Source organism: Apostichopus japonicus, chromosome 20 (assembly GCF_037975245.1).
Source record: "Apostichopus japonicus isolate 1M-3 chromosome 20, ASM3797524v1, whole genome shotgun sequence".
NCBI lineage: Eukaryota > Metazoa > Echinodermata > Holothuroidea > Aspidochirotida > Stichopodidae > Apostichopus > Apostichopus japonicus.
Genome location: NC_092580.1, coordinates 26,449,620 through 26,477,064, shown reverse-complemented (window position 1 = coordinate 26,477,064; position 27,445 = coordinate 26,449,620). Strand labels below are relative to the sequence as shown.

General features: G+C 39.5%; 2 protein-coding genes across 3 annotated transcripts in view; one reads left to right on the top strand and one right to left on the bottom strand.

Annotated features, from left to right (window-relative positions):
• LOC139960960 (U3 small nucleolar ribonucleoprotein protein IMP4-like) overlaps positions 1-10,966 on the top strand; it is a 13,757-nt gene extending 2,791 nt beyond the window's left edge. Inside the window, exons 2-10 of one of the 2 annotated variants that reach the window (XM_071959689.1) lie at positions 736-844; positions 1,520-1,603; positions 2,065-2,171; positions 3,500-3,632; positions 4,019-4,173; positions 5,536-5,630; positions 7,779-7,852; positions 8,887-9,020; positions 9,107-10,966. In XM_071959689.1, coding sequence (XP_071815790.1) covers positions 736-844; positions 1,520-1,603; positions 2,065-2,171; positions 3,500-3,632; positions 4,019-4,173; positions 5,536-5,630; positions 7,779-7,852; positions 8,887-8,999 — 870 coding nt within the window. In that variant the 3' untranslated portion in view covers positions 9,000-9,020; positions 9,107-10,966. Of the gene's footprint in view, positions 1-735; positions 845-1,519; positions 1,604-2,064; positions 2,172-3,499; positions 3,633-4,018; positions 4,174-5,535; positions 5,631-7,778; positions 7,853-8,886 lie in introns of both variants that reach the window. The other variant, XM_071959688.1, reaches the window with a different exon arrangement.
• On the bottom strand, positions 9,066-27,445 carry LOC139960959 (uncharacterized). The gene is made up of 2 exons (XM_071959686.1): positions 27,130-27,445; positions 9,066-15,943 (listed from the first exon to the last, which is right to left on the bottom strand). Exon 2 carries the CDS (start codon positions 15,929-15,931, stop codon positions 14,426-14,428), a length of 1,506 nt encoding a protein of 501 aa, XP_071815787.1. The 5' UTR covers positions 15,932-15,943; positions 27,130-27,445; the 3' UTR covers positions 9,066-14,425.

Genomic DNA, 27,445 nt, shown 5'->3' with positions numbered 1-27,445 from the left:
CAAAATAGTTTACTCCATGAAAAGTTTTTGGGAAACGTGCCAAAAATTTTAACAAACAGGTGTTAGACAGGGGGTTGTTTGGCAAGGTACCTGGAAAATTCGCAACACATGTAGCCTACCGTGATATTTCAGTAGGGGTAAACACTGCAGTTGTAAACTGATGTACGTATAGTGCACGTTGTTCATTGTTAGGCAGTCTAGAAACGGGTCTTTACTTTAATTGTTTCATAATATCGAAAGTTTTGTAAGTTAAACATTTTAAAGATTGTAAGACAGATTAAATTCTTTTCATTTTATCACATAATATAGCTACTCTAACATGTCTTTTTAAAATTTTCATCAGTTTCGTGACAATTTAAATTAAAAAGTTGTCAGTATTTTGAATCCTCGACTTTGTTTGTTGATGATCATCGATTAATTAGGCCTTAGTCAGCCTAAGAAATTGAACTTTCTCTCATCCTGGCATCAAAAGATGTACTGTACATACTAGCATTCTATTACTTCTGCAGCTCAACATATCTTCAATCAGTAACAACAACAACAACCCCAATTACATAAATTTGGTAAAATATCTTAGGGTACAAGTGCAGACTTTCATTTTTCTATGAATAAAGACCATCCCAAAGAATCAACTTTCTTTTTTCTTGCAAAGATTTCAATCGTGTAGTGTAATATAATTAAACTCTTTTTAGTACTTAATTTTATAACTTCTTACTCACTTTCTTTCCTCAACAGTTAAGACGTCAAGCCAGGTTAAGAAGGGAGTATTTGTACCGGAAATCCTTGGAAGAACAACAGAGAGCTACTTCTGAAAGGAAGAGACAGCTCAAAGATGCCTTAGATGGTGAATAGGATACTATGAATAACTTAAGTTTTGTCAAAGTCTGGAAGGATCATGAGGATAAATGCAGCAATTAGGGCATTCTACTTTCAAGCAAATCATGTACTGTTTTTGCCGCATCATTTGAGGAAAGCTTTTGTTGTGTTGCATTTTGCTCAGTGGTACTGTTCAAATGTAAAGAACAAAATCTAAATATAGATGACCTGCCACTTCTGTTAATGGTGGGTGTCTGTTGCCCAGAGTTAACAAGTAGTGGTAAAGGGTTTTGAAGGGAACTTTTGAGTTTCTTTGTACTCTTTGAGTGGTGATCGAGTTCGGGTGTGGGAAGGGGAAGGGTGGGGGTGATTTAAGAAATTGCATTGACTGTGAAAACACACCAGATGCTATCTAAGCTTCATGGATTTAGTATTTTATTGTATCTTTTGAAGTACTGTTCTTTGAGCACAGCCATTACTTCAGCACAATTTATACTGTTACCATTAGAACGTATTGTCAAATATGTAAACATTTTCCCCAGAAAGTAATTACACCACCACTTGATGTTGTTAATCCATGTGTAAGACAAGCCAGTCTTGCTAAGAACATAATGAATGAAACTTGTTAGATACCTTGGTATCCTCACAATGCTGTTTGACATGTGTCTGATTTACCTCCAGTTTCTCTTTTTGGTCTGAACAGATAATAAAGAAATCCCAACGGCCTTACAGAAGGAAGCCTTAAAATTACAGAAGTCACTTGCCTATGATGACGAAGGCGGTGAAGGTGAGGCAACAACTTGAGCGATAATAAACCAGTCTTAGTTGTTTTGGGTTTTTTTTTTTAAATGTTTTATTGGCTTCTCTGCTCCTATTGTATAAACCTGAAATCTCTGTTGCTTAGGTTTTATCCTTTTAAGGCCATAAATTGGTGATTAAATTTTTGCATTGCAATTCTGTGATGTTTTGTGTAGTTGTATGTATTATAAGAGAAGAATGAAAAGTGTATTGAAGAAAGGCGTAACATATGCACCTGACGTTTTGCACTAGGCATAATACACCATGTGCCAGATAAAATGACTCGCAATATATTGTATTCAGATTTGGCTGCGTTTATAGCAAATGTTATGATGTAGTCCGAGACAGTGAAAGTCCTTGCCGTAATAGTTATGGCTGCTTGTCTGTCCATACTCCTGAGGATGTGGTAGCTCCATCTTTTGGTCATCCTTCATTTCTGGTTTTCTTCAGAACTCAACCACATCGATGATGAATACCGTTGGGCAGGCGTCGAGGATCCCAAAATCATGCTGACGACGTCCAGGGATCCTAGTTCAAAGCTTAAGCAGTTTGCAAAGGTATGGAAGGGATTCAGTTTGGTTTGATTTATTCTCACATGGACGCCCACATTGCGTCAGGGTTACGTTAACTGGGAAAAGATAATTTGAAAGACCAACAAAATTTGCTGGTTGAAAACAGGATTTAATTTAGTGATGTGAGGATTACAGGACTTGTGAATGGTTAGACTCAAATTTCTTTGCTCTATCGTTTGATAAAATTTCCAGTGTTTTCCGTTTATCATTATGTAGTTATGATAAACTTTCAATCTTGGCAAAGTTTATCTTGATTCTTGAACTGGAAGGGAAAGTAAAGATGTGTGACTGAATTTCCAGCAAAAGCTGTCTCGTTGAAAGAGATCCTCTTCTTCTCAGCCACAGGTGAAAATGTCTGCCTCAAAAATATACTGAAAAGTTAAACACAGGTCACTTGTGTGCAGTGCAGATTGACTATTTATCATCCCGTGAAATGGTTAGCTCACCGTTACATACTGGAAAAGCATCGGAGGGTCAATGCCTCCAAATATGAAGCATTGTCAACCTTTCAACACTCTAAAGTTTGAAAGCATTGCCGGTAACCTACAGCATGCTTTTCACTTGTCAAGTTGTGCCAGTCAAATAGCACTTTGCCCAGCTCTAAGAGTAAAGTTGTCCCAAGTGATTTTAGGGATATTCCGGTGGCTTATATTGCTTCCTTAGTAGTAAAATTGCTGGAATTTGCAGCATGTTTAGGTCAACACCTCATCCTCAGAACATTTGTATCCAAGTAATATGAAATTTTCAAATTTTCGTGACAAATTGTGAATGCATCTGGCAACACCAGAGGGAAATGATGTCATCACAGCTGTTCAGCTGAGAATGATTTTTTCTTTATTTCTATAATATTTTTAATATTTAACTCACTTATTCACAGAGGAAAGTAGTATTACCCACAAAAGAGAGCCTTGATAGCTAAAGCAAAAATTCCAAATGTATCAGGCTTAAAGGATAAATGGAAATGAAGATTATGATAGGAAAGTAAAGCTTTTGCAGAAAGCTGCAACATCACAGACCACCTACTGTGATCCACTCCCTGGAAGAACTGAGAGTTTAGCCAGCCAAAATAGGTTCCATTCAATCAACCATATCTGGAGTTAGGGACAATATATTGAGATGGGGGTTTTCAGCTAACCATGTGGAATATTTTTCTTGTCCGTATAAAGCGTCATACTTTTTTGCCACTAGAATGTCTGTTTAGTACTATTGAGTGACTCCTTGACCATTATTTCTGTTTTTCCCTTTTCCAAAACTTACAAATTTATAAGAAATAGATATTATAATTTCCAGATTCATCTTCATTCTTTACTCAGGAGCTGAAGTTGATATTTCCAAATGCCCAGAGGCTAAACAGGGGTAACTATGACATTGGTCAACTGTTGCAGGCATGCAGGGCCAACGATGTGACAGATTTCATCATCGTTCATGAACACAGAGGTGTACCAGGTAATTTGTTAATGAAAGCTATCTTTAAATACAGAGTTTTCACTGTTGGTTTTTACTGTTGGTATTTCATTAATTTCTTGTAGCAATTTCCATATGATGCAAGTGTGGAGGAGAGATCCATATCAACTTGTTTAGTACTTGTAGTGGTTAATATACAAGTAAACATATGGGTTAACTTGTTTAAGCCCTTTTCATAACCATAATACTTCTTCTGACAGTTTTGTTCTTCATTTCTACCCACATAAGGAAAGAAAAAGGTACGACAGAAACCAAGTAATATTTTTGCTTCGAGGAGTGCTCATCTTATCTTCTGCCAAATGTGCTCACTTTTTAAAGAGATTGTACAGTTTTCTTTATATTTTTCAAATATTTCATCATTTTTGCAGATGGTTTACAGATCTGTCATCTACCTTACGGGCCGACGGCATTATTCACTCTTCTTAATCCAGTAATGAGACACGATATACCAAAGATTGGCAACATGTCCGAAGTGTATCCTCATCTTGTGTTTCATCAGTTTAACTCCAGACTAGGGGAACGGGTGAGTTATCTACACTTTAAGTGTGTGTAGGGAAGTTTCCAATTGAGATCATCTCTGTTATCTCTTATCTCTGTCATGTTACATTTACAGATCAACATTTGAGTTGTTTTTACCTTTGAGTGTCTTTGATAATCTCGTTTGCTTTGGATGTCAACAAAAGACATTGCAGTGGGAGTTAAAGATGAATCACTTTTTTGATTCCTTGTCAAAGGCTCAAGGAATCTATGTGATGGTGATTGTGTGTTCGTGTGTGCGTTTGTGACGCCCAGCTTGTAAACACGATATCTCAAGAAGGGAATGTCGGACCAACTTCATGTTTTGTGTGTAGATGTACCACATTGAGTACAAGAAGCCTATTGTTTTCTGTGGAGGTCAAAGGTCATTTGGGGTAACCAGGGATCAAATTGTGAAAATCCTTGTAAACAAGATATCTCAAGAAAGGAATGTTGGGCAAACCTCATATTTAGTGTGTTAATGTACCACATTAAGCACAAGAAGCCTATTGTTTTCTGTGGAGGTCATTTAGGGTCAGCAGGGGTCAAATTGTGAAAACCTTGTAAACACGGTATCTCAAGAAGGGAAGGTCGGACCAATTCATATTTAGTATGTAGAACTACCACATTGAGTACAGGAAGCCTAATGTTTTTGGTGTAGGTCAAAGGTCATTTGGGGACAACAGGTAAAATCGTGACAACCTTGTTAACATGATATTGTAAGAAAGGACAGATCTCATATTTGGTTTGTAGATGTACCATATTAAATTTAAGGAGCCCATTATTGCTTTTGGTGGAGGTCAAAGGTCATTTGATATCAGCAAATGCCAAACATTTACTTCACTCCCCTCTTACCTGTCTCTCCACACTAACACATCTTCCTAAACATAATATCGTAAGGGAAGCTTGGACAGATTGCATATTTGGTATGTAATTGTACCACATTGAGTACAAGACGGTCAGTGGTCATTTGAGTTCACCAGGGGTCAGATTGTGAAACCATGTGTTACACTGTAATATTTCTACAACGACTGATGTAATATTTAGTATGTTGATGTATCTATCGCATTAAGTACAAGAAGCTTGTTGTTGAGGTCAATGGTCATTTTCAGGACAGCCTGTGTCATTGTGAATTTATTTTTTGTCACATCGCACTGCTTTTCACTGTATTCCTAATATCAAGTATGATGTACACCCTCACTAAACATTACGTCAGATTCATGTAGAAACATCATTGAAACCACTATGCATTTTTGCATTCTGGATTTTAATCAATTTAATGCGCTAAAAAAATATTGTCCAGGTAAGCGATTAACAGTATGCAGATGTAATGGTTTTGCAACATTTTCCCTTTTTGTCTATCTGTTAGGTGAAGAATATTTTGAAGTACTTGTTTCCAGTGCCAAAGGAAGACAGCAAGAGAGTTATGACTTTTGTAAATCAAGATGATGTTATATCGTTCAGGTTAGTAAACATGATATTTTATGATTCTGGTGGAAATGAAAATCCTTCTGGAAGCTTGAAACTCCGAATAATTGATTAGTGCAAAATGTGCCAAAATGAGTGAAGCATATATCCGAAATTAAGCCCTAGTCATAAACACAGTTATTTGACACAATTAATTATATCATGTGGTCAGAGAGTAATATACATGCAAGAACAGATGTCAACAAAGCTAGCACTGTTACCCTGAAATGAAGCTTAGTTGCAAAATGGTGTCATAATGTAATATAATATGTTCACGCTAGGGTTGGGCGATTTATCGAAAATTATTATTATTGCAATAATTTTTTTTCAAGACTATATTTTTTGAGGATTGAACATATGACGATAATTTTTTTTAAATGCGATTATTCTTTTTCCGTTTTATGTGTAGGCCTAAATGTTGTTCTGGCATTCCATGGTTAGGAAAGTTGAAAAGAAATAAAGTTTATCAACTTCATTTACTGACTTTCGAACTTGGTAAAATAAAAATCGTCCTTTACAACATTGACTGTATAGAGGAAAAAACTCTGAAAATAAGTAGAAAAATTACCAATTGTGTACGAACAGTAAGTTGGTACACCTTTCAAATTTTACGAAAGATCGAGCAAAATACTTTCAAAAAATTCACGCGAAACTGGCATATCGTGCTAAATGCAACTAATGTCATGTAAACAAGGCTCTAGTACACCCATTTATGAATAAACCATAAGACCACATCTGGTGTTAACCGGGGGGAAAAGAAAGTATTTTCTAGAATTTCCCCCAAAAAAGGAAAAATTAATATCCTACCATAGTTAAGTGTATAGTAAATAGCCTAACCACTTCGTCGGTTACGGATCTCACGTTAAAACAAAACTAATTGTATTTTGCGAAGTTGACGTTTTCTACAAGGACATGGAAACAATATTTAGCATTTAGTTAATCATGCCAAGTGGCCTAAAACATGGGATTGAAAGGTTTACTTCCATAAAGATGGCCATACTGTAGCTATTGGGGCCTAGATATCGTGCTATGTGTGTATGGTATAGACTGTGCCTCATGTATCATGGGGAATAGATCGTTTTGTTCATGCGGAAGAGTCGGTTGGCTTGAGGTGTGTTTTACTTACCTTAGTGTTACAGGGATATTTACCTACTTTTCTTAAACGTCTAAGAGAATATTTCGCATAACTTTACTGATCCTTTATTGACTGACCTAATTAATTCTAGAGTGGAGCCAAAATAGTTAAATCCATGAGAACTTTTTTGGAAACGTGCCAAAAATGTTAACAAACAGGTGTTAGACAGGGGGGTTGTTTGGCAAGGTACCTGGGAAAATTCGCAGCACATGTAGCCTACCTTGATGTTTAAGTAGGGGTAAACACTGCAGTTGTAAGCTGATGTACGTATAATGCACGCTGTTCATTGTTAGGCAGTCTAGAAACGGGTCTTTACCGAACGTAGTTTGTTTCAAAATATCGAAAGTTTTGTAAGTTAAACTTTTTAAAGATTTTAAGACAGATTAAATTCTTTTCATTTTATCACATAATATAGCTACTCTAACTTGTCATTTTAAAATTTTCATCAGTTTCGTGACAATTTAAATTTAAAAAGTTGTCAGTATTTTGAATCCTCAACTTCCAATTTGTTATCGCCAGACACGCAAAAATACTAAAATTTTCCGTGGTTATTTATTTTTTTCTTTTCAAGGGAACAGTTCATAACAAACTCAGATACTCCTTTTGAATGTCCCCTCCATATATCTCTCTTTCTCCGTCCACTCAAAGCTTGACATTTACGCTAATTCTGTTCGAGGAAAAATTATCGAAATATCGCGATAATATTTGAACTATTTATCGTGACGTTGAAAAGCAAATATCGCCCAACCCTAGTTCACGCTTTTCTATGAAACGTTTTGGCAAACCTTTTTGGCTATCCCCACTTTGAGTACCAGGGATCTATGGAATAACGACAGGTTTGACATTTACTAATAATGCATGATGTAGTGGTCAAAAGGACCTAACCATGGGGTATAGTTTCCTAACTCAAGCCACTCTCTACTACGACAAGCAGTAATTCTGCTGCATGTGTGCCTGTATACTATAACATTTTAGCAAGTGTTTGTCATTTTGCCATCTGTTCCCCTCAGACATCACACTTACAAGAAGACCGATCAAAAGAACATCGAATTGACGGAGGTCGGTCCAAGGTTTGAAATGAAATGTAAGTGATCATCATTCCCCAATTCCCAGTTCTTGATTTGCATCCTTTTGTCTATATAAAGCATGCTTTTATAGTTTTTGATTCTTGTGACATACTGATCTTTCGTAATGCTTGGTTTCCATTGGATATCTTCCTCGAGGGAGTCAAGCCAGCCCCGTACAAGTTCCTGACTGAACTCGACCCAACTCAACCGGACAACTTTGACCTGGTGTTCGATAGTCATGAAGACCCATGCTCTTACAACTGACCCACCCACACTGGGTGACTGATGGGCACACAACGATTGTTTTCTGTTCATGACCGCAGCTGGTTTAGGTCACATGCAAAATTATTCCCTCATGATTGGTTACATTTGTGAATACTGCAACACACTGGTGATTGCCATTCGGGAAAATGCTACATGTTCACATTTCCCTGACTGAAGCTGATGTGATTTTGAATTGGCAAACTCTTGGTCAGATGTATTTATTAGCACACATACACTCACACACTGCCCAACTATGCAAGATTTTCCTCATAACGATGGTCAAATTGTGTTGGGTCGTGATCAGTCCTGGATTGTGCCATGGGCTTTAAACTTTTGATGATCTTTGTCTTCCTCGTAGAAACATAATCAAGGTTAAAGTGACTGAGTTTATCGATTGCTGTCTTCCACCATATAAATATTCACAGAAAATTCATCTTGCTAGTTGTTACCTTGAGAACATCGCAGCACATTGGAAAATTTTCTTAATGTGAAAACCTTTATGAACCAGTACCCTTACAACACGAGTGCTTTGCTATGATTATAACAATTGAGAGAAATTTGATGCTTTTGTCAGCAAGTTGGTTTGACAGAGGAAATAGGTTATTGGTCATTCTAACTCAACAAGGTACTTATTGCACAAGTCAAGAAAGAAGCAAGAATGGTGTGATGTACTTACAAAAGTTAATATGACTTTTAAATTTGGATATTTTAAATCCTCATGTTCATATTTTGTCCGAGTCCCTGTTATAGAAATTAACGCTTCTATTTTTATATTTAATTTATCCAGTGTATGAGATTCGTCTTGGCACCATAGACCAAGCTGCTGCCGCGGATACTGAATGGGTTGCTCGACCGTACATGAACACTGCCAAGAAGAGGAAGTACCTCAGTACAGAATGAATCCACAACCAGGATGGAATGATTACCCCTCGAAGAATGACAGCCATCAGGGAAAGCTGCATCCTGAAGAAATGAGTATAGAATGAATCCACAACCAGGATGGAATGTTTACCCCACTCGAAGAATGACAGCCATCAGGGAAAGCTGCATCCTGAAGAAATGAGTATAGAATGAATCCACAACCAGGATGAATGTTTACCCCACTCGAAGAATGACAGCCATCAGGGAAAGCTGCATCCAGAAGAAATGAGTATAGAATGAATCCACAACATCTGGACAGCCATCGGGGAAAGCTGCATCCTGAAGAAATGAGTTTAGAATGAATCCACAACCAGGATGGAATGTTTACCCCACTCGAAGAATGACAGCCATCAGGGAAAGCTGCATCCTGAAGAAATGAGTATAGCATGAATCCACAACCAGGATGGAATGTTTACCCCACTCGAAGAATGACAGCCATCAGGGAAACCTTTATCCTGAAGAAATGAGTACAGAATGAATCCACAACCAGGGTGTAATGTTTACCCCACTCAAAGAATGACAGCCATCGGGGAAAGCTGCATCCTGAATAAATGAGTACAGAATGAATCCACAACCAGGGTGGAATGTTTACCCCACTCGAAGAATGACAGCCATCAGGGAAAGCTGCATCCAGAAGAAATGAGTATAGAATGAATCCACAACATCTGGACAGCCAGCAGGGAAAGCTGCATTCTGAAGAAATGAGCAAAGACGTTTGCAACAACTGTGGAGACCAAATGTGCAAAGATAAAATTCAAGTGCAAAAGATGTTGAATGAGGCTGGACGTTTGAGCCAAACTATCACAAAGATCGGAACATTCAACAGATTATAACAACTCTCAGTGGCTGTGGGACACTAGAAAGAAGCATTGGCTTTCTTTTTGTTTTATTGCATTAATCGCAAAGTCTCCTATCGAAGGCAGAATATTTATAAATAGTGGTCATTCATGCATACTGAATCTGCAAATATTCTCAGGGCTAGCTTTCTAGAAGTACCGAGGACAATGTCAGTCTTGTTTTTAATGGTAATGTTCCTGGTCTAGAGGTTTGGACATCATGTATGGCTAGTTTTACTGGCTTGTTATCTCTATCTCAGTGGTTGCTAGGGTTTGTCTGTCTCGAAAAATAAGGAAGAACAGCAAACTTTAGCAGGTTACCTTATGCATATGCTGAAGCAGTCTTTCCTTAGATATGAAACTTTCCCTCGAGCAGTGACACGTTCTCCGGCATCAGCATAAGAGCATGAAGCCACTTGTCATGTTTATAGAGGTAACGTTCCATGTCTTGCAAATACACATGAAAGGAAAAAGGGGTTAGGTTTTTGCCATTAGCATCAAGAAAGATGTTTTTAAAATGGTGAGAAGGTTTAGTAATTGTAAAAGGAAACTTGAAGAGCAAGAACTGTAGGTTTACATTTTCTTGACACCGAGATATGTCTGATATTCTGCTAATTAATTAGGGAAGAGAATAATAGCCTTGAAATATGTCCTGAAGGACATGTCACTTGACACTTCAGTTCGTCTGAATGGAACTAAGTGGAAAATGGTTTAATAGTGTTTGCAATCAATTCAGCAAAGGGTGCAGAAGGAGATGTTCAGTGGGTACCAAGACAGAGAGGTACAAGAAAGTACCCTAGCTATATACAGTAGCAAGATATAATATAGAATATATAATAAAGAAGGAAAACAAGTGTGCATCACGAGATGCTTGATGGTATTGTGTGTTTGTGTGTGTGCATGAGTGGGCTGGTAGAAAGTACCCTAGCTATATATCAAGATAAAATAAAGTAGGAAACAGGTGTGCATTGTGAGATATGCTTGACGGTATTTCTTGTGTGTGTGTGCATTAGTGGGCTGGAAGAACGTTAAAGGTAAATAACACCCAGAGAAAAGCTTTACTTAACATCGTTCTTTGAAAAGAAGATTGAAAAAAAATCCAAAGAAAAATAATTGACTTTTTGTTGTTATTATTATCGTTTGTGATTTCCATATCTATGACATGCTCTATCAGTTAAAACTATACAGATCATAAAACAAAACAGTTTATTACATTATTGTACAATGTGCGATAAGAAGAATCATACTGAAAGGTAAAACTAGATAAAAAATTGCTTGTGATATTCAACATACAATATTCTTTGGTCATATCATCATTAAAAGTTAGCTTGATGAACTTTTATGCAGCGATACACATCTTCTGATTATCAGTATCTCTCAAACTTGAGAAAGGTATCTAATCCTGCATTGTTCTTTTATTGTATTGTTGGGTAACGTTGGAAATCTATGTCTATACATATAAAATGCCTTCAGAATCTAAACAAATATGACAGATACACATTTTGCGTTGCTGAGAATAAAGGTTTGTTGGACAGCACAAAGTAGTCTTTAAATCTCAAGGTTTTTTTAAAACACCAAGCTTGATTGAATGTCTGTTCCTCCTTGTGAATGTAAGAATTCCTTCCTAGAAAAAGATCCAATTTACCTGTTGCTTAGTTTGGTAGAAACCTCAAACATGGATTCCAATTTACAATTTTACAATTTACACAAACAAATGCACAGATTTTAATTATGGGAAATGGCGACCTTATACCTTTCACTGCTTCTTACCCCTCCCCCCACCCTCCTCTTCATCACCATCCCAATATGGGGATCGAATGCAGCTCACAATTTTTACAATTTCATACAGTCGAAATGAATGTTATCTACCCGCTATAAACTCAAAACAATTTTTACAAATATCAGTTGCATTTATATGGATAAGAATACATTGTAAAGCCCAAATGATACACTATATTTCATGTATTTTTTTTTTTGTTAATGGCAGATATTTGTTCTTTGGTGAAATAGTTTGGCAATGATTTTATCATATATTACCAAGGGCGTAGGAACCGGGGGGGCTGGGGGCGCCAGCCCCCCCCCCCAGTGAAAAATGTGGAGGGGCGGAAGTATCATTCCGCCCCCCCCCCCCCGCTTCGCAAGTCAGAAAACCCCTTTTTCATTTCCAAATGAGAAAAAAACCTCATTTGGAGCACCAAATTGCATCTAAGGCTAGGTGAAAATACAAAATTAAGTTTACAAAATGGTGTGGGTGTTGAAGTGTGCTATATTGCACCAAATCGCATCTGAGGCCACCTGGAAATGCAAAAAATTCCAAAGGGGAGGGGGACACCCCCTCCCCTTAGACCCCTCCCCCAGGTCGGCCATCAGTCTTCAGCCCCCCCCCCCCACTCAAAAGTACCTTCCTACGCCACGGTATATTACCCTATTCATAAGAGAAAGCAAAAAGGTACTTGTTGAGCCATTTAAAGGCAGCCTTTAATGATGCCACGATTGTCATATTTGTGCCTTTGTTACGTTTACGTAAAGTTGCCTATTTTTCTTCACTTCTGGTGTGATTTAAATGGTCTAGGTTCATTTTTTTTTCAGAACACATGCCCATTAATTAACGGCCGGGTGTGGCAACATCAGATTCTGCAAAATTGCACCACATATGCAGCTTCAACTACTAACAAATAAACATATTCTCTCATACTTTTCCCTACCAACTATTCACACCCTGTTGTTCCTGATACTGTTTTTTCTAGTTGCATAAAATATAGCTAACTTGTCGTAAATATAGTTCCAGAATTAAGAAGCATTTTGCCTACTAAAATGATACTCCCCTTTTTTCTCTTTTCTTTTTTGTAGTAGTTTGTGTTTGTATTCGTTGGCGTGTCAATTAACCTGACAGCGCCACCATTTCGAAAACTTCATAAACAGAGTATGATAATACTTGTTGCAGCATGTTTTAAGTTACTCGATTGTAACTTACCGCTACATACCGTACCCATTTACGTGTAATTATGCAACTCATTGATTCCAAACGGTGTAGGAAAAACTATCCTAACAAAGTCCTATCAAATTTAGTCTCAGATTTTTCTCATCACAGTCAGATTCCCTGAATGAAGCAGACGTGAACCCAGTAGGTATAGTATATACTAATCAAGAATGTAATGATTCAATATCATATCCGGGTAACAAATACCTTCACAGCATGTAGTCATTTTTACTATTTATAGTGACATCGCAGTTCAACAGAGAGATAAAGTCGTTGCCATAGTGACTGACAGTCATCGGCTTGATGGGTTCCCGAATACGTCGGTGCACCATTATTCACTCTCTTCTTTGATACTGTGTACTACTAGTGTAATGCAAGAAAAGCTTTATGATAAAATTTGCAGTAATCACAATACAGTTAAACTTGTCGCGTGAATGAATTAAACAGCAGTTGGTACATGTAACTGTCAATCGCAAGATTCTCGCCCTCACCGCCATTGTTCAAAATTCTTCAGAATTTCGGGTACACACTGAAGAGATTATTCTGTATAAGAGTACAAAATCTGTTCAAATTCATTGACTGAAATTGTACTACATCGATGCTGTTCACGAAGCAAAACTTCTCAGCACGTAGAATTCTCTCCCAATATCCTGAAGCCTGGCATGCAGTTAGGTCTGATATAGACATGATATGAGAACCAACACAGAATCATCAATGTAGTACTGTGTATTTACGGATATGGGAGCCGTATGTTTACAGTATTAGATATAGGCCTATTTGCTCCTTGTTATCGAAAGTTGTTTAGTTATTTGCCGCGTACAAATATTATTAATTATTCATGTCAGAATCCGAGTGTTACTTATCATTAATGAAATGTTTTACGCTTCATTCTTACATCTACCTTTTAACTTAACTGAAATATTGAAATTTGCGGAGTTTGTAATCACAATCAAACTGCCTTGCAAAAATATAAGTGTGCACCATGATTGTGGCAACTGTAAGATTGAATTTGTTTGCAAGACTAAACATTCTTGCGTTGGTGAATAAAAGCGTAGAGATAAATACGACTATAATACCACTCTGAGAATTGCACAGAGATTTCAACTGCGGTCAATGTTAGGAAACACAGTAACTTCGTATCTCTCACGATTATTTAGTAGCAAATATCTTTGCATGATTGGCAGGGAATTTAAACACGAAATTGTGCCATTCACTCAGACTTTCTACTTCAGCATCTACCTATGGAATCATGTATCGTTCGTTTGAAGGTTGAATGAAACGCCTTCCGAACAGGTGCACGAACATAGCGAGTAGCTGATCATACACAAAGATCAGTGAGAGGACATGGCTTCATCAATGATATTAGACCCACTCGGTACAGTATGATCCTTCACGTGCACCAACAGCATAGCCCAAAGGCATAAATTCTTTCATCTTCGGAGTTAGCTAACAACTGACGTATGTGTAACGGTACACTCGTCGGCAGAAGCGATAATGACACACATGCTAGAGCAATGCAATGTGGTTCCAATGTACGAACCATGAGCACTGTAACGTTTACAAGTTGTAACCCGTTACACTCTCACCTTCTAAACTATAATACAAGTCCTCGACCTTTGTACGGGTTCCGGGTCACGATATGATCGATTAGTGTTCATTTTATTCATATCTGTGACCTTTGTATGACTATTCTCTTGACCAGAGACTGTACTCTGGCGAGTGCTCGTGCGTTTCTCTTGAATTTTTAACCTCGTCTCCTCGTCAACGTAAGATTCTAGTTCTTGAATAACTTCCGTAATTTCCTTCAACTCGGTTTCCAGTTTGCTTATACGTTCGTCTTTTCCTTTGTCGTCCTTTGCGAATCTTTTCAACCTCAGTTGGAGGTCCCTCACTTTTTTCTCTCCTTCCTCTTTCTCTTCAAGAAGTTCCGCCACTTTTTCCTTCAGAAATTTCTCAGCATCCTGAGTCTGACTTAATTCTCGAGCGAGGAAATCTGCCTGTACCCTGTATCCATCTCTCTGTTTCACCTTTTCGTGCTCTGTGCCTTCTCTGAGTTGATGGATTTCCTTTTCCAAACTTTCCACTTTTTCCTTAAGTGTAGTATTCTCTTCCTGCAATCCATCTAGTTGAATTTCAGCTGCGTGATACTTTGTGAGAAGGTCCTCGTGACTCAAATGTGTTTCTTCCTCTTCCGTTTCAACTTTGACCTCCCCAAAAGAATCTGCTTTACCTTGCGGCGGCTCTACTCGTTCATCTTTAGTAGAGTCATCTTGCTCGAGAACAAGTCCTGTATCAGCAGACGCTAAAGTTGTGGCCTCATTATCGGCAGAATATCCGTCATCTTGTTTGGATCCATCTTCTACCTTTGAGGCATCATCAATCTTCGACACAGAAGACGATGTGTCGTGACTATCAGGATTTTCTGATTCTTGCTCTTTATCTGTATTTCCTTCATTGTTTGACACCTCTTCCGATTTTGCTCCTGTGCCATCACTTTCTACCACACCAGCGTCGCCACCTTTTACTTCTGTCACGTGATCTTTGTGCTCTTTCTGTTGATCTTGCTCTCTCGATGTTTCATCTGTCATCTCTCCGGTTCCATCAACAACATTCTCCGGTGAAGCCGTTTCTCCTTCGTTTTCTGGAGCTGGGTCGGGTTGGCTATCTTCCTCCTTCGACTCATCTGTGGTCTGATTGGTTTCTTTTGGTTCCTCCGCTTTGGCCGGATCCTCCTTGCGCTCCCCTTCTTGTCTCCCTTCACCAGGTACATTGTCCTCATAATCTTCTCCATTTTTCTCAGTATTATTCCCGGTAGTTTCCGTTTCAACTTTCGGTTTTTCCATCACATTGTCTTCTTCGTCTTCGGGTAGTTTACTTCCAACTGTTACGTCTCCAGCATTTTCGGTTGTGACGTCACCCTCATCCGATTTGGGTGTAGCAGGCTGAGTTTCACTTCGACCCTCGTTTTCCTCACCGGTAGCTTCTTTCGAAGTACTTTCCACAGTTGAAGGACCAGGTGATTCTTTCTCGTTTGCGTTGTTATTCTCTTCCGAGTCTGGTGTAGGTCCCGCGGCAGTTGGGGCATCGTTCTCCATGTCTAGCAAACTCTGTAAAGACAAAACATGTGGGAAATTAAATACAGGTGTATGCACCCACAAGCATTCAAAGAAAACCATGTTGCCATGACGACGGTTGGTACACAGCGGGGTATTACTATTATCCTTCAATATCGTATCATGTTGCCAAATGAACTTCGTTGAAGGAAACTTAACGCTGACTGGGGTCATGGGTATCAAACCAACCATAACAATTTGTATCACTGACAATGAACGTTTTCTTCATAACATCTTTTCCGTGAAGCTTTCTTTGAGTATGAAGTGGGTTCTATTACTCCAAGTGCTCATAAATTCGTGAACTTAAACCATAGCAATCGTTTCATAAACGGCGTAGGCTTCTTCAGAAATCAATCCAAGTGTTTCATTTTGATCAGGTTTTGTTCAGTTTTTAGACATGTCTTCGTTCCTGACATTAAAAATTATGAAGAAATCTGATGTGTTAATACATATGCTTTATATATAAATACGAATCTGAGAAAGCGTTCACATCAGAAGAATCACTGTGCTTTAGTGGTGCGGACTTCTATAGTTCTGTGACACGAAGGTCCGTGGTTCGATTCCTACCTTCGACTGATGAGTCCCAAAAGAACGAAACCGGTCGTGAAGTGGAATTTTTCTGGTGTGTTGATCGATATTAATTTAATATGTATATCTGTCATACCGCTTGCCGCACTTTCAATTAATATATTTTCATATGTTTCGTTTCTAAAGTTCTACAATATAACCGTGGATAATTATGCAACTGGCACGAATCGATTTCGCTTATGTTTGTAAGGTATGTTCACGTGCTTCATCAATATGAAACAGTGCTAATAATAGCGAAAGGGGTCGTAATTGCTTCAGTACAAAGAAAAAACACAAAAATAGTTTGATGTGTTGCCCAAGTATGAAATCAATACTTATTGAACAGTGTTCACGGTGAGTTCATCGACCTCTATATAGGGGTAGAAACGTATCAGCGCGTGCTCTCGTCCCACGAACTCTTGTGTTTACCTTATATACAGCAGGCAGACTGAGTGTCCCCTCCCCCACCGTCTTCGTTTCAGTACACCCACCCCGCCGGGCCCATGCCGAAAGCGACAGGCCGACAAGAAAATACATTCCTATCCTGAAATTTACAACTAGATTCAAAGCCTACAACGCTCTATCCCAAGATATGTGGTTATCAAATATCACCATGTTTGGCAAATGATCGAGTTCCCATGGAAACAGTTTCGTATGTCATCAAATTAATTACCATTTCATTATAAGATGGCAATTTAAAATGTGTAGTAGTAATACCCTGCGTGCCTCTATATACCAGGATATGCGTGTGCAAACAACTGCTAACTACTATGTACTAATCATACAGTGATAATTTTGGTGGCAGAGTTTAGTTAAACATTAATTATGTAACCTTTTCCCATGCAGCTCTAACCAAACAGTGTCTTTGAACTTTTTTCTGTACTTAGTGATTTCGCAAAATTACTCACTGCCATGGTAGTACAAACGTGTTAATCGTATCGATCATATTATTAGGTTACGTAAGTCCCTAAATTTAACTTGTTTTATTGTAACTTTAGCAACCGTTGAGCAAAATCCTAGCAACGAAATTATTTGGCTTAGCTGTTATCACGAAAACAATCCTGAAGGAGTTTAGTTTAGAGCACCGTAAAGTCACTAATGAACATCGCATTTACTCATCATGATTTGACTTTGCCTGGCTCCAATTGGAATACAAGAGACTTGTGTAATGAGTCCGTTTCTCGTACAACTATTCTTGCCTAGCCTGTACTCGTCGATAAAAGCCTTGAAATCATATACCTAACCCGTACTCAAACCAAGGGCAACTCGTGCTCGTAGACTACGCCATAAAACTTGAATAAGCGGCGAATAAAGGCATACATAGTTTGCAAAGGTGTATTTCGTTTCATTTGCCACAAGTTGGCCTTTTAATCGCGAGATGACGAGGAGAGGTGCAAAAAAAGGGTGTCGAAGTGAAGAATCGTTTACTCTTTAGTTTGCTCGGTTTTAAATTGTAACGGTTCAACATAATGTAAGTGTTTTATCAGATAGCCCATGCCGTGTTACTAAGGACCACAAACCCATTCCCCGTTCAAACCCCTTCTCCATCAAGTCCGAGAAGATTCGATAAAATACCTTAGGACCTAAACTTGATAACTTAGAGCCTTCACTCCACTTGGGGACAATTGTTAATCAATGTTATGGCGGTAGATCTATCAGGATCTATAGGGATGTTCCCTGACCCCCCCCCCCTCCCCTTCCCACTCCTTCCATACACTCCTGATTCTATACAGTAAAGAACTGCTAATAGCTGTTCTCATTCTGGAACATGGAAGGAAGTAACAACCTATACAATTGAGAAATGGACGGGCAATGCTTTCCCCTCCTTCTCTCATCGCCCCTCAACACAAGTGCACAATGTTACATATACGGGCTGAGGCGGGCGGATGAAGCTAAGATATGAAACTGTTTTGTTTCTACTCTTAACGTTGCAAAAAAGAACTAATGTCCTTTTGCTTACAGTTTGTGGTAAATATTACTTTCCACAAAATTGATGGAAAGACTTGACAGGATGCAAGTTTTGAGCCACAAACAATGAAGTTATAGAATATGCATAGGCGTCCTACGGGTGTAGTAAGGATAGGATGGTGCATGCACAATGTTCTACTTGGGAACCCATATGTGACCAAACAAAAATGGAAAAGCTATAAATCTAGGAAAATAAATATTATCTGAGCTGGGAGCCCATGGATATTGCCCAGGCGTGCCATGTGATTTACACGACAAAGGACTCTGTCTATTATAAAACGACACAATACATAAGTAGTAAAGTGATTTTGAAAAGCATTACATTTGCCGACATAAATATGCATATATGCATGCACGTATGATACCTCCATGTTACAACACTCACAAGATGAAGAGGTAGGCTACCAAATATATATTAATTAATTTGCATTCCTTTCTACTTCAATTGGAGAAGGAGACCTACATCGTTCCATGGTCACCAGCATGATATTTTAAGTTGTCGGAATTTCCAACTCAAAATCAAACAATGTTAACAAATACTGACGTCATTGCATATTATAATTTATATAGTATACGGAACTGATACTATAGGAGACTAAGCAATGGATATTGGGACAGTTCAGTGTTTGATTTGTCTCTTATGGAACGCGGAAAGGGTCAACATGAGGCGCCGTCCACTTAGAAATGGTCGTTCACCCAGAAACCGTTCACTTAGAGATCGCCGCTCAAATGCAAGCAGCCGCACACTTATAAATTGCCGTTTAACGTGAGGTGCGGTCCACTCAGAGATGGTCGTTCACTCAGAGACCATCCACTCAGAGATCGTTGCTCAAATGCAACAGCCGCCCATTTTGAAATCGCCGTTGAAGTACAGAAACCGTTCATTCAGAAATGGCCGTTGACTCAGAAATCGTCCACTTACAAATCGCCGGTCGATGCTGAGCCGCGCCTACTTAGAATTCGTCCTCCCTTTACAATGGCTATATACGAATGCATTAAGTGGGCGCGGACTGTTTACCGGCTGTGCTCCCGCCCAGTAACGTACACCGAGCTGTTACAGTAGAACGCTGTTGTTCCCGCCTCATTCCGAAGTCGTACCTGCGGCGCCCCTCCCTTTTTCAGGAGAGTAATTTCGTCTCGGTACACCGAAGACCACATGCAATGAAAGTTTCCAGAATCCAAAAGAAATAAGATGGAAGAAATAATCCACACGTTGGGGGTCGAAAATGCCGAAGAAGTTTCCCGTAACTTCGAAAGGGAACAGGCAACTCATAGACAAACAGGAATATATGATTTGGAAGGTAGTAACATCCGTCGCCAGGCCCAGTTTTTTTGCATTGGTCTAATCAATTTGATCGAGATATGACCTTCCATGTGCTCAGCATTTGTCAAAATAAACGAAAGTGATGACTTAACAGGCGCGTATCCAGGATTTTCTAACCCGGGGGGGCGCGAATTACTATCTAAGCGGAGCGCCACCATCGGTTGGCGCGCAGCGTACAAGAAAATTTCTGGTTTTGATAGCCCCAGATCACCAGAAACGGCACTTCTCGGGCTTGAAATGACCAACCAGATGTACACTTTTGGCCTGAGAACCAAGTATTTCCTAATAGTTTTTTTTTTTCATCCATAACCTTTTTGAAGATTGTCAACCCGGCACACGTCATGTTCGACCTGATCGCATGTCCTGTGGGTCTTTGCGTTGGTAGGTGATTCTACGTCGCGGCCCACAATACCCGTCAGCCCCACTTTTCAAGGTTTTAAGCCCCAAATTTGTTCAGAATTTGAAAATTCACATTTCTCGTGAATAAACTCACTTCGAAACATACCCATAATGTTGTACAAAATTTCATCTATGGACAACCAATATAGAAAAACTACCTTCAACCCCTAACAGACCGGTCAAAATTGCACGAGTAGAGGGAAGTGTGATGCAGAATGTTGGTCAGAAATTTTCGAAAATTCAGACACAGTTAATTTATTGGTGTACAAATATTAAACCTCTTATAACGGCTATTATAAAACTTGGTTGAAGGAAATGAAAAAATAGCGATATTTCCGAAACCGAACACTACACACATAGGCGTAGGAGGCGCGGCGGCAGTGGCGGAGCTAGGGGGTATTGGTCAGGAGGGGCGAGAATGGTCTGTAGGGGCGCTTTCGACACTATCTAAGCGGAGCGCCACCACTGGTTGGCGCGTAGCGCACAGACAAATTTTGAGTAAAGATACTCCCTAGATCGCCGGAAATGACCCTTTCAGGGCCTGGCTAATTTGCAGATAAACGAAGAATAGGGTGTCATCGCCAAATTACACCAACAAAATGTGACAAATGTCAATAAGTAGATGAGAGCGCAATAAAATAGTCAATAATCTAGAATAAGTAAAAACTGGTAAAGAGCTGAAAAAGGCGCCAGCAGTCCATTTGAGTCCGTCAGGGGGCGCATCCGCCCCTGACCGTATGGACGCTCCGCCACTGCGCGGCAGGGGTGCAGCCCCTAATTCGCCATTACTAATGTAAAAGAAACTTTTGACATTATTGGACCTCCATGCTTTTTATACATCTACATGAGACATGTCGTTGTTTACATTAGCATCCCGCGGTATACTGCACAATTTCAACGGACCGTACGGTACATGATGGCATGCGATGTAATAACCGATGCTTGCTTATATGATATTGACATTGACACGTTGAACGCGAAAAAAAACGAAAATTTTCGGTTATTTTTTCAGGCAAGTCGGACAGTTTTGAGGATTTTCATCCTGGAACGCCATTTTCATGCTCACTGATATGATGTGATACCTGCTGTTTGCGTTACAAATTCGAACAGGCGCGTAGCGAGGAATTTGCCAAGGGAGGGGCGAAGCCTGTAGGCAAATTATCTAAGCGTAGCGCCACCCTAGGTTGGCGCGAAGCGTACAAGAAAATTTTGGCCGAAAATGCCTCCCAGATCGCTGGAAATGGCACTACCAGGACCATTTGTTAGCGCGAAGCGTACAATCAAATTTTGGCCGAAAATGTCTCCCAGATCGCTGGAAATGACACTTCCCAGGCTTTGTAAGTTGCATCTAAGCACTTTCTATTTTGAAATTACTTAGCGATATCATTTAAAAAATGCTGAATGGGGGGCGGTCGCCCCCATCCCAAAATGCGTCATGTTCCCGACGAAACGGTCGAGTTCGAGACCAGCCACAGTTGGTTTCATAGCACAATTCTACACACGCGTTATGCTAGACCATATATAGTATATATATAGATCATTAGTGAGAGAGGAAAATGGAAACGTCAAAAAAATGGAGTTGTCGGTGTAAGGGGTAGGGTGAGGCACACTTTTACGAAACCCTTGATCCGTCACTGGCTACCCTTCAGCGCTGTAATGATGTCACTGTTCTTCTTTCTCTTCCCGGTGTCTTCGCGTTTTTCTTTTACTCCCTCCTTTTCTCCTTCTTCTCTCTTTCTTCTTTTTCTTTTCCCTTCCTTCCTCTCCTCCTCCTCTTTTTCCCCTCTTTTTTCCTTTTTTCTTCTCTTTTTTTCTCTCCTCTTTTTCCTACCCGGGGGGCGCGCGCCCCCAACGCCCCCCCCTGGATACGCACCTGCTTAACATGTATGCCTTCAGTAACTGAGCATCAAAATTAACATATTCTTGGCAATGGAAAAATGTGATGTGTTATATCATGATGACCATAGATGATCATAACTGTTAAACCTGGTAACTACAAATGTTAACATTTAATTTTTAATTTACAATAATGAATTAATAAATTGTAACTATGAAATACTATAGGCATTACACAATAGTAATTCCACTAGCTGTTACAAAGTTACAAAACATTGTAAACACTTAATGATCCCTTATTATGAATTAGTAAATTCAGTGTCGCCAAGTAACGTTTCGTGACAAATGTAATAGTATATCATTAAAACAAATAAATTGTATTAAAAATAAAATTTTGAAATATAAATTTGTACAATTGCATGTTAAAAATTCTTCATGTGTGGTACTTATTAATACGACATTAATTGTTACAAATTAATAATTCATCATTATGAAGTAATAACTCATTTTTAACAAGTAATATTTCATTAAAACATACAAGTATTTCATTACAGCAAAATTATAATTCGTACTAACAAATCAATAATTTTTGGGAAAATTACAACTGTTAATCACGAATTATTAATTAAAAATACTAATGGGCTTAGTTGTACGTCGTCTCAACATGCACAAACTCCGAAGATTGAGTACGAACTGATACTGAATGAAATGGATCAAAACAAACGAGTATGAGGGTCAAGTCTAGTATTAGGGATTGGCCGCAAGCTGAGGAATACCAGCACCGTTCTCATCATACTCATCATACTAACGTTAGGTTTGTATTGCGAGAGATCCATCTTTTTTCCAGAGGCCTAAAGAAGCACGCCTCCTTTCATAACAGTTGATTCACTGCAATCAAGCAAATCTGCCGTTCTTCTGTTGTTGAAACCGATTTTCACAAATTCCTCGAGTTGTATATCATCGTTTTGGTCTATTTTAATTTGTGATTGAAAATTCAATGAACGAGTACGAGTGCGAACGGTCGACGCACCTCGACTCTGTGATTGAAAAGTTCACGCCCCGCCCACGATATAAATATGCAAGTTTGGCTGTCACTCAAATGGACGATCTCTGACACGACGATCTCATAGTGAACGATCTCTGAATGGACGATTTCTGAATCACGACCATTTCTCAGTAGCGACGGTTTCTAAGTCAACGGCCATTTCTGAATGGACGGTTCGCGAAAAGTTGGGTGTGTTTGAGCGGCAATCTCTGAGTAGACGGTCTGTGTATCAACGGCCATCTCTAAGTGGACGGCGCCTCACGTTAAACGGCGATTTCAAAATGGGCGGCTGCTGTAATTGAGCGGCGATCTCTAAGTGGACGGTTTCTGAGCGAACGACCATTTCTGAGTGGACGGCGCCTCATGTTGACCCTTTCCGCGTTCCATAGTCTCTAGACTAGTACGATTGCTACGAATTTATTTTCAAAACCAGAAAGCCGACAGGCCTAGGGGGGTGCCTTGCCATTCTGATGCTCATCGTACAGTATAACATTTTAATGTTAACCCTGCAGTTTGCATAGAGTAGTAACCAGGCGCGTATCCAGGGGGGGCGTTGGGGGCGCGCGCCCCCCGGGTAAGAAAAAGAGGAGAGAAAAAAAAGAGGAGAGAAAAAAGGGAAAAAAGAGGGGAAAAAAAGAGGAAGAGGAGAGAAAGGAAGGGAAAAGAAAAAGAAGAAAGAGAGAAAAAGGAGAAAAGGAAGGAGTAAAAGAAAAAACGCCAAGACACCTGGAAGAGAAGGAGAAACAGTGACATCATAACAGCGCTGATCCCTATTATATACACAGGGTAGCCAGTGACTGATCAAGGATTTCGGAAGGGGCGTGCGCCTCACCCTACCCCTAACATCGTCAACCCCATTTTTGACGTTTCCATTTTGTCCTCTCTCAATAATGTATATGTAATATGGTCTATCATAACGCGTGTGTGTGTATATGAAACCTGCTATGAAACCAACTGTGGCTGGTCTCGAACTCGACCGTGTCGTCGGGGAACATGCCGCATTTCGGGAAGGGGGCGACTGCCCCCACACCCCCCCTTTACCATATTTTTTTATGATATCGTTAGTAATTTCAAAATAAAAAATGCTTAGATGCAACTTACAAGGCCGGGGAAGTGTCATTCCCAGCGATCTGGGAGGTATTTTCGGCCAAAATTTGCTTGTACGCTTCGCGCCAACAAGTGGTCCTGGGTAGTGCCATTTCCAGCGATCTGGCAGGCATTTTCGGCCAAAAATTTTCTTGTACGCTTCGCGCCAACACGCTTAAATAGTTTGCCAACAGGCTTCGCCCCTCACTTGGCAAACTCCTCGCTACGCGCCTGCTCGAATTTGTAAAGCAAACAGCAGATATCACCTTATATCAATGAGCATGAAAATGGTGTTCAAAGATGAACAGCCTCAAAACTGTCTATGTGTGAAGGCATGGGCGTAGGAGCCCAATTTGATTTGGGGCTGTAACGACTTGCCCGAAAAAATAACCAAAAATTGTTCAACATGTTAATGTCAATATCATATAAGCCAGCATCGGTTATTACATCGTATGCCCTCGTGTACCTTACGATCCGTGAAAGTTGCACAGTATACTGCGGGATGCTAATGTAAACTACGAAATGTCTGTCTTATGTAGATGGGGAAAACCTTGAAAAGTGGAGCTGACAGGTAGGCCCCTATTGTGGGCCGCGACGTAGTATCACCTACACAAGCAATGATCCACAGGACATGCGATGAGGTCGAACATGATTTGTGACTGCTGACAATCTTCAAAAAGGTTATGGATATAAAAAACTATTGGGAAATACTTGGTTCTCAGGCAAAAGTGTACATCTGGTTGGTCATTTTTAAGCCTGAGAAGTGCCATTTCCGGTGATCTACGGAGTATCAAAACCAGAAAATTTTCTTGTACGCTGCGCGCCAACCGATGGTGGCGCTCCGTTTAGATAGTAATTGGCGCCCCCCGGATCAGAAAATCCTGGAGACGCCCCTGTAGACCGTTCTTTTACTTAAATAGGTGGAGTTACATACCCATGTATGAAATTTATCCAAAGTTTCTTTTTGAGTTATCGTGTTACACGACGTTGACCTCTGTTCACCTCAAATGACCAGTGGCCTAGGGTTCTTGTACTCCTCAATTAGATGCAAACCACATAGTATTAGTAACTCATTATTAAGTATGAAGTAAATCCAAGCATTTTGAGTAAACGTGTTTACAACGTTTTCCGACTTCGTCCTGTATCGACCTCTGGTGACCTGTGACCTCTTCAGAAAACGACGGAGGTCTTACACTCATTAAGGTGCATCCACATACCAAATATGAAGTTCACCTGTCATGTAGTATTTGAGCTATGGTGTTTACAAGCCAAGACGTCACATACATAGGCACACATACACATTAATACACACACATATACAGTCATGTTGCCTCCGGAAAGAAATCAACAAAGATGACCTCAACCAATCCCCTCTCACCAGTTAAAACATGATTCTGACCTCACCGATTCATTTTGTTTCCATAATCGTCTGGAGAGCATAAACCAATCTATACTTATGCATGCTTATGTGCTAAAATGATAGGTCTTGGCGATTGTCTTCAAACCCTTTTTGCTATTCGAACTAATGTACTCAGACTGATCAAAATCCTTTAATGTTTTTTTTTTCAGCACTCTTTATGCCACGATGACCTTCAAAGATCTGAAATTAATCCATTGAGGCTGGCCGTTCTTGTTTGGTTTAGTCACTTTCATTAATGAAAAAACAGATAATTCTCATTGCATATACCCCATCTGACTTTCCCGATGCTCCTTTATAACACACAACAACACACAACACTAGATGTTTATGTGAACAACAATTTGTGTGGGTAAACAGTCTCTGAAGTATCATTATACGATAATGGCTATAGGAATGTGTTATTATTTGGAAACGGAGCCTTAAATAAATCGCCACAAGAGTTTCGACAGTCCGAACAAAGCAAGTGAATCTATTACGACAAAACCATGTTCCTAATTAGTTATCCTGATGCTTATTTTCTGAGGACGGAAATATATAGCCCTAAAGGTTAGGTTACATTCTCTCAAGATTAAAATCGGATATGCAAACAATTCCATGTAATTCGTTGTGGTGTGTACTTTAGGAATTATTTACAGAAACAAACGTAGAAGGATTCTGAACTGCCATACTCTTTACAAGCAACTGGTTTGTCTTTTCATCGACTACTGAGGATTTTTGGTGATGGGGTAGGTGAAAGGGGGTGTATAAGGTTAGCACAGAACATTACACTAAATATTGAAATATCATTTATTACGCGGCCAGTCATATTTCCAATCTATATTAATTAGTAGCCCACAGGAACTCGCGAAAAAGCCTCATTGGCTTATCAAAGCCGCAAGCTGACCGAAGTCAGTCTGTTAGATTCATATTTAACGTCCATGATTATGAATTTTCAACAACTCTGTAACTGGACGGCATACATTAATCTTGGTGTGATTCGAACTGGGGACCTTGTGATTGGAAGGCACCGGCGTTAACCACTGAGCTAACACTCCTTATTTCATCTTTCCATTGCTAAAATTCGGAAACAATGGAAAAATTTTAAGTCTTTCTTGTAACGAAGCCTTACAAGACACGCCAATATCATCATTTTAAGAAAATTTAAACTCATTTGATTTGCGGAGTTTGGTGGGGTTTTTTACCACCGAGTTTTTTATTTCGCCGTTTTCTAATTATATATCTAGAGCAACACTTCACATACCTTAGAGATGGGGCAAGCCGACCGGTTAAAATTTGGTTTACCCGCACAATGTTCTATCCATTTATACGGCCTGTACATCCAATCTTGATATTATTCAATGAGACGACAAACATGGCATATAATTATGTAACGTAACGGAATTACATGACAGAGGTTATGAAGATACCTCATATACAGGCATGATTTTCCAGGCTGGCATACAAAGGCCATTAAGATGGTTACTGGTACCAAGCTCTTGTCTTTCCTAATATTTTTTACAACTTCTTTGGTAAAGTAAATTTCTTACTTGACTTACCTAAATTTACGACTTCAATAACGTGTGGGTTAATCCAAGTATTATATCCAAACAGTGATACTATTCTCCAGTTGTTTCAAAACGAGTCTACTTCTCCAGGCGAGATAGTCACCTTCTGTGAGTTTTACTGGAAACATTAATTCCCCCTAAAGACCCTATAAGACTCTTACGGAAAGTCACCCAAGTGTTGGATTACGCGTTGTCTTTTGTGCTATGCATGTACTGTGGCAACAACACATGCCTACGTACCGCCAGCTCCGGGGGTCAAAAGAGCGTGCCTGTATACAGTTGTCACCATGGCGACGGGCCTTTGCAC